General features: G+C 53.7%; 1 protein-coding gene across 1 annotated transcript; it reads left to right on the top strand.

Moving 5' to 3' along the window:
- The first annotated feature begins 3,660 nt into the window (after positions 1–3,660).
- On the top strand, positions 3,661–6,568 carry LOC124648442 (proline-rich receptor-like protein kinase PERK1). The gene is made up of 8 exons (XM_047188212.1): positions 3,661–3,964; positions 4,510–4,998; positions 5,084–5,167; positions 5,279–5,349; positions 5,458–5,534; positions 5,669–5,816; positions 6,014–6,175; positions 6,254–6,568. Exons 1-8 carry the CDS (start codon positions 3,661–3,663, stop codon positions 6,566–6,568), a joined length of 1,650 nt encoding a protein of 549 aa, XP_047044168.1.
- The last annotated feature ends 1,491 nt before the right edge of the window (positions 6,569–8,059 follow it).

Here is an 8,059-nt window from a genome sequence, read left to right as displayed (position 1 = left end):
CCAAGGCTGGTCGGCCGTACCACCCCCTCTCCTTTAGTCCCACGTTATATTGCCAAGCCACACCCCTTCCCCTCCCCTTCCTCCTATATATATAGTAGGGCACGTGGAGGAAAAGAGACACATAAATCTCTCAAGCCCCCTCTCTCTTGAGGGTGCTTTTCTCTCCCGAGTGCGGCTCCTCGAAGGGCTGAACATGGAGGGAGTCGACACCAGCAGTAAGCAGGAGCTCTACCGGGATTTCGATCCAGAAGATGTACTTCCGCAATATCAGCTGGATCAAGATGTTCATGAGTTGTTGTCAACACCGTACGTGTGTGAAACCTACTAGGTGCGGAACTGACGGCAATCGAAGTCGTACGAGGGGATTGAACATGACCCTATGGTCGGCGACTAGTATGACTACATCAACCATGTTCTAGAGGAACGTTAACCGCTTTCGGTCTAGGAGGGTACATCACCTAAACCACCTCCATTACAGCATTACTTTTAGATAGATAGGCAATTGGAGTACGCTAGTTAGATCTTTTTTCTGCTACGAACCCCTACAGAGTTGACTAGCTCCTCCGCGTCCAGCAGGACAAATGGAGGTGAGGCGGAGATCCCCGGGTTCGCTCCGTGGTCGCGTGATGCGCCGGCTGATTCAGATCGGCGGCGAGGCGGATTTGGACGTAAAGAGCGGCCGAGAAGCGTCAGGAGAGGCGACGGAGGGTCCGTGGGAGTGTGGTGGGGCTAGGCTGGTCGATTTTGTCGGCGGCAACGGTTGGGGTTAGGTAGCGGTTGTGCAGTGGGAAGCGGAATGAACTTTCACCCGTAGGGGTTGGCCGTGCACGTGTCTCTATTTTTGGATAGATCACCTCGAAGGTGATGTATATTTACATCACTAGGGCAAAAAAAAATACATCACCATTTAAGTTAATATCACCTGTTGGAGAGTCATTTTTGAGCCAAAATGATGTGAAAAATAGTTTTTAAATCACCAACTCTATTATAGGTCATGTGTTAGAGATGCTCTTAGCTAGCTTATTTTAGTGTGATATGATGGATGTGCATTTAGAGCACAGTGACAGAGTTATATTTACATATCCGAATGATAGCCATTTCTTTCTCTAAATAAAAAATGTGCAGTGAATGTTCAATGTTGGCGCAAAGGGGCAGTGTGGTGGTAGCTAACATATACTGTACTCCCTTGTTGTTGTTTTTTTTCTTTTTGTTCTAACTCGGCCATAAAAGGATGTCATAGAATTGTCTAAATTTGTATGTATGAATACACAGTAAATAGTTTCTAGATATTTTTTAAGGGGGAATTTGTACAACTTTTACTAAGCCAAGTCTCCTCGCAAGATTCAAAAATGTTCAACTTATCTCTTTCAACTTGGATACCATGAGGTGGACCTTGGAAAGCTTTTGCATAAGCAGCACGAGTTCGGTCGGATCCCCATTTTGATCAGACCCTTGACTCGCTTTTAGCCGGTAAAAAAAGGTTATTTAACCTAACAATCTACCATACACCCTTATCTGCTTATAGCTAACAAACAAAATCTTAGGTCCAAAACCGCGAGAAGTATCTTTGGGTTCAAAACACAAAAACACGATCTCTGTTCTGAACTGCACCATCCGAGCGGATTGCTGTCGAGATAGATGCGGCAAAACAGAACAACTGAACAAGAAAAGCGCGAGCTTGGCGGGTGAGATTTCAATCAAGCAGCGGATAAAACCTGATAGATATATACTGTCGTTCCGCCCCGCGTCTTTCCATCTCGATCTCCTTTTCCCGCCGCCATCAACCGCAGAAGCTTGATCACATCTCGTCGGGGACTGTGGAGGTGACGCCGCGCGCTGAGCTGAACGGTGCAGTCCATGTCCGCCCCGCCGCCGGGGGATATTCAGTCGCCGCCGGCCGATACCCCTCCTGACACGAGCCCGCCGCCGCCTCCTGAAACCAGCGACCCGCCGCCACCTCCACCTGACACTGCTCCTCCCCCGCCGCTACCGTCCAGTCCGCCGCCTGCACCATTGCCAGATACTCCTCCACCGTCCCCGCCGCCCAGTAATCCTCCACCGTCCCCGCCACCCAGCAGTCCTCCACCGTCACCGCCAAGCACACCTCCACCTTCGCCGCCGCCACTGCCAAGCACACCTCCACCTATCGCGCCTGTGATCCCGCCTGATCCGCCAGCATCTTCTCCTCCATCCCCGGAGACGCCTGCGACGCCAGCTGCTCCCACGCCGTCTGCACCTCCTACGCCGCCGCCGGTGATGCCAGATACTCCGCCCGCATCTTCTCCGCCTGAGACGCCGGTGGCGCCTGTTGAGCCGCCGCCATCTTCTCCTATCCCGACACCTGACCCGCCACCATCTTCTCCACCGCAGGTGACCCCAGTTTCCCCGCCAGCACCAGTGACGCCAGTGGACCCGCCGCCATCATCTGCGCCGCCGGTGACGCCAGTCGACCCGCCGCCATCTTCTCCTCCGCCGGTTACGCCAGCTGTCCCGCCAACACCAGTGGCGCCTGTCGACCCGCCGCCATCAGCTCCTCCGCCGGTGACACCAGCAGCTCCACCGCCATCTTCTCCTGTGACGCCAGCAGCTCCGCCGCCATCTTCATCTCTGCCTGTGACGCCGGCTGCTCCGCCCGCATCGTTGCCTCCACCCGCGACGCCAGCTGCTCCGCCAGCATCCTCCCCGCCTCCGATGACGCCAGCTGCACCACCTGCATCTTCTACTCCACCGGAGGCGCCGGTTACGCCGGCCGCACCGCCAGCGTCTTCTACTCCACCAGTGGCACCGTTACCTTCTCCGTCGGGGCCACCCGTGACACCTGCGCCGCCCGCAACATCTCCGCCTTCTCCAGCAGCGCCCGCACCATCAACGCCTTCACCGTCTGCTCCGATGACGCCAGCTCCGCCTGCACCATCTCCGGCTTCTCCGGTGGCACCGTCAGCACCAACACCGTCAGCACCGTCTCCACCGTCTCCCGTAAACCCAGAACCATCCCCGCCCGCACCTGTGACGCCAGTGCCAGTGATACCAACGCCATCTCCCGTAGACCCGGCACCACCATCGTCGTCGCCGCCGGCTCCAGTAGGGCCAGCACCACCAATGCCATCTCCAGTGAACCCAGAACCGCCAGCACTGTCACCGCCAGCTCCAGTGGGACCAGTACCACTACCACCATTGCCATCGCCATCTCCCTTGAACCCTGCGCCACCAGCACTGTCACCGCCGGCTCCGGTGGGACCAGCACCACCACTGCCGTCGCCATCCCCAGTTAACCCGGCACCGCCAGCATCATCACCAGATTCTCCGGTTAACCCGGCGCCACCAGCATTATCTCCAACATCACCATTGGTGCCCACACCACCAACGACGTCGCCGCCGTCTCCTGTGAACCCGGCACCACCCGCTTCGTCCCCGCCATCTCCAGTGCAGCCGGCTCCACCAACATCGTCCCCGCCATCAGGCCCATCACCAGTGAACCCAACACCACCAGCGTCGTCTCCTCCTTCACCTGTACCACCGACGTTGTCGCCGCCATCTCCCGCGGTGCCAGGACAACCAACTACGTCTCCGCCATCTCCCGTAAACCCCTCACCACCATCCACGTCCCCACCCACTCCAAGAACACCATCCTCGCCTCCATCAACCTCTCCAGCTCCCCCCATGCCATCATTCCCTCCACCTTCTTCCACAACACCGCCATCCCGTGTCACTCCTGCTCCTCCTGGCATCACCCCGTCACCCCCAAGCGGCGGCATCCCGAACTCGCCACGTTCGTTTGTCATACCCCCGTCGTCATCGCCACTGCCCTCGCCGTCGCACTCACACACGTCCAAGGCAGTGATCGGCATCTCCGTTGCCTCGGCAGTGGTGGTGATCGGCCTCGTGGCCGGGCTGATCTACTGCTTCGTGGGGAAGCGACGCCGTCAGCGTCGCCGCGGCCGCCGTCCGCCACCGGACTCATCAGGTACGTACTTGTGAACACACGGTTCAGGTCAGGACGTTTATGTGGTAGACACGTATGTAGGTTGACTTGAAAGTCTCGGCCGGTCCTGCGGTTTGGTCGCACGGCACTATGCCGATCGTGCGCCTGTGATGTCACAATAGCACTTCGTTTTGGGCTAGTGTAAGAGTGCTGGTGGTCGACGGCGAGACGGCGACACATGGTCACGGGAGCCGAGTGCGCCGGCCGGCGTACAAAAGTGGATATGTGCACGCCTGATAGTGTCTCTGCTTTTGTTTGATGGATGCATGGCCTGATCTGATCTCATTACAAGTGTGTGCTGCAATCTCTCTGATTTTTGGTCGGTCTAGGTGTAGTTCCTTTCTGCTTATTACTACATTGGACAAAGTTGATAGCAGAGTCATCAAGAAGCAGTTCATGGTGGACTTGAGTTGTCGCTGACCTTAATTTACTGAAATATACTCTGTTTCTTCACACATTGATCAGTACGTAGTTGACAGTTGACTGTATCTGAAGTTCTGAACATTCTATTTGTCATTGCATCTCAGGCAATCCCTACAACCAGCGACTACCGGTGGTGTCGTCGCGCCAGCAACGGCAACCGCCACACACCTCGTCGGCGCCCCTATCATACATAACGTACGCACCACGTGCCGCCGCCGCCTCGTCGTCGTGGCACAGCAGCGCCGCCGTCGCGTCCGACCCGCCACCACCCCAGCATCCCGCCGTCAAGGGCGGCACGGTGTCGTACGCGGACCTCGCGGCGGCGACGGGCGGGTTCTCGGAGGCAAACCTGCTGGGGCAGGGCGGGTTCGGGCACGTGTACCGCGGCGAGCTGGGCAACCGAGAGGTGGCCATCAAGCGGCTCCGGCCGGGCAGCGGGCAGGGCGACCGCGAGTTCCGCGCCGAGGTGGAGAGCATCGGCCGCGTCCACCACCGCCATCTCGTCTCCCTGCTCGGCTACTGCGTCCACGACCAGCAGCGCCTCCTTGTCTACGAACACGTCTCCAACCACACCCTCGAGTTCCACCTCCACGGTATGCATCTACTTGTTCACGTATGTTGTCGATCGTCATTGCTTGTGTGCAGGTGGTACTGAGTTCTGACGACGGGGTTGTGCAGGGGACGGGCAGACGCTGGACTGGGAGCGGAGGTGGAAGATCGCGCTCGGGTCGGCCAAGGGGATAGCCTACCTGCACGAGGACTGTAAGCCCTTGTTTGTCTCCTGCTACTTCAGTTCAGAATTTTGAAGATGCCGGATTTAATCTCGTAATTTTTGGTTACTGATGATCCACTGATCTTGATTGGATGTTACAGGCCATCCTAAGATCATCCACCGCGACATCAAGGCCGCCAACATTCTACTGGAGGACAACTTTGAGCCCAAGGTACATGATGGAAGAACATCACTATCTGTCTATCTTGTTTCAGAAAACTGAAGTGCATTTTTCATCTCAGAGCGTGATCAGTGATCATCTCATCTCTTGTGTGTGCAGGTTTCGGACTTTGGGCTGGCCAAGATCCAAAACGTAGACGACAGCCATGTTTCGACGCGCGTGATGGGGACTTTCGGGTAAACAAACAAAGACGAGCAATCTTCCAGTTCTGCTGCTTAATTTTACTGAGTAGAGTTCGCAGAGAACTTAGCTGGAGCGGTGAGCTTTGCAAAAGTAACCATGGATTTTTGCCCGATCGCGCGTTTGGCAGGTACATGGCGCCGGAGTACACGAACACGGGGAAAATTACAGACCGGTCCGACGTCTTCTCCTTCGGCGTGGTGCTTCTGGAGATCATCACCGGGATGAGACCTGTCCTCCCCGGCGAGCACGACAATGACGAGACTCTGGTTTCCTGGGTGAGTAGTGCTGCCCTGAATTTTAACCTCTTAAGTCTGTAGTATTGCCTTTCTGGAGTGTAGTCCAGTTAATGAAGATCTCTAAACTGACGGTCCATGTCGTGCTTTTACCTTTTCGTTACCGTCTTGGTGTTATTGTTTTGTAGTCCTTCGTATATGTTATACATAGCTATCTGAACTTTTTTGCTTTAATACAGGCACGGCCTCTGCTGGCAAAAAATTTTGAGGAACAAATCTCCGGCGAGCTGATCGATCCAATGCTTGAATCCACCTATGACGCCCACGAAATGCAGCGGCTGATCGCGTGCGCGGCCGCCGCGGTGCGCGACACGTCCCGCTCCCGCCCTCGAATGAGCCAGGTTAAACCCCACAGCACTCCTACATGCTCGTTAGATTTGACCTGCTCCTGAAGCTAACAACGGACGTGCCAAACACAGATCGTCCGGTACCTGGAGGGCGAGCTGCCGCTGGACGCCCTCAACGCCGGCGTCGAGCCGGGGCAGAGCGAGACGCACGACGACGGCGAGAGGGAGCAGCTGAGGCGGATGAGGAGGATGGCGTTCTTCATGCCGGGCGCCGACAGCGACACGGGCGCCACCGGCATCGTCAGCGAGGCCACGAGCGAGTACGGCCTGTACGCGTCCAGCTCCAGCAGCGGCGGCGACGACGCGCAGACGACGAACCGGCCGCGCGCAAGCGAGCTCGGCGCCACGAGCAGGCGCACGCGGCCGGGGCGCGCCGGATTGCTGTGAGCCTCACGTGATGCTTGTTGCAAAATTTCTGGAACTGTTGGATGTTTACTTGTTTAGGCTCAGTCTTTTTGTCTTTGGGTTTTTACGATTCTTTGGGGAGATACACTGTAGTGGTTGAACTGTTTTTGGTTTGCCATTTTCTCATGAATTTTACTTGCAAAGCTAAGAAAAGGCAGCAGGTGAGGTTAGATTATATTAGTTCTCAGTTTTGGTCAGTGCGGACCACATAAACATGTCTTATTCCTGGCAATTGTTAGTCTCTAACGGTGATACAATTTCTAAGGTGTGTTGGAGCCCGGCCCTTCCACCAAATTATGACTTTTATGAAGAAATTTAGTTGATTACAGGCTTGCATCATGGCATGTATTATTACAACGTTTGACTTTGATCCAGTTGACGTAACTGGAAAATTTCAATGCTATCTCCATGAGAGTGATAATTTTTTCATAAACTCTATGTATAGAGATCTAATCCAGCGAGAAGTGTCAGTTGTTGACAACAGCAACAAAATTCGAAAATGAGGATTTCAGTTAAAATAAAATATTTGCATAGTATCTTCGTAGAGCGTTAATTCTCACCAGAGTTAATCTTTATATAACACAATTTGCATGAAAGTCCAAAGTGTGTATTTTGTGAACATGAGAGAACTATTAAAAACTTGTTTTTCTAATGTAAATTTGCTAGATCTATATGATCTATCCTCCAAGTATGATGCAACTTATACCTGCCACCCAACATTGCTAGTGCATTCGGCAATTTGGCTAAACGATGTGTATGATAGGTTTAAAATACTTATTAGGGGAGAGGGATTGCCATTATTTGCTTGCTTTGGCTATATAGAAATGATAAAGATTTTAGTGATATTATCTATTGGTGCACAACTATGTTCTGTTCATGATCGTCTCTACGTCGCTTGGACAATCGCAACATGTTTATGGAGGTGTTACATGATTGGTGGACACGGCGCGAGATAATTGTGTCCAACAGGGATGGCAACGTGTTCTTCGGATTGGCCCTTGATGTCTACGTTCCCCCTCCTTTCCTGTAGACAGTGTTGGGCCTCCAAGAGCAGAGGTTTGTAGAACAGCAGCAAGTTTCCCTTAAGTGGATACCCAAGGTTTATCGAACTCAGGGAGGAAGAGGTCAAAGATATCCCTCTCATGCAACCCCGCAACCACAAAGCAAGAAGTCTCTTGTGTCCCCAACACACCAAATAGGTGCACTAGTTCGGCGAAGAGATAGTGAAATACAGGTGGTATAAATAAGTATGAGCAGTAGCAACGGTGGCAGAAAAGTGCTTGGCGTGTAGTTGATGGTGGTGGTATTGCAGCAGAAGTAACGCAATAGAAACAAGTAAACAAGCAGTAGTAACTCAGCAGAATGAGTAACGCAGATAGTAGTAAACAAGCAGTAGTAACTCAGCGAGTATTTAGGAACAAGGCCTAGGGATTAGACTTTCACTAGTGGACACTCTCAACATTGATCACATAA

Source organism: Lolium rigidum, chromosome 4 (assembly GCF_022539505.1).
Source record: "Lolium rigidum isolate FL_2022 chromosome 4, APGP_CSIRO_Lrig_0.1, whole genome shotgun sequence".
NCBI classification, from domain to species: Eukaryota; Viridiplantae; Streptophyta; class Magnoliopsida; order Poales; family Poaceae; genus Lolium; species Lolium rigidum.
The sequence above is the reverse complement of the archived record's forward strand: the minus strand, read 5'-3'. Positions and strand labels throughout refer to the sequence as shown.

What these genes read in the sequence shown, in the direction of transcription:
- LOC124648442 (XM_047188212.1), top strand. Translation starts at nt 3,661, where the DNA reads ATGCCATCATTCCCTCCACCTTCTTCCACAACACCGCCATCCCGTGTC. An exon ending in TCCGCCACCGGACTCATCAG is followed by an intron (nt 3,965 to 4,509) that starts GTACGTACTTGT and finishes ATTGCATCTCAG; the next exon opens with GCAATCCCTACAACCAGCGA. An exon ending in AGGACAACTTTGAGCCCAAG is followed by an intron (nt 5,350 to 5,457) that starts GTACATGATGGA and finishes TTGTGTGTGCAG; the next exon opens with GTTTCGGACTTTGGGCTGGC.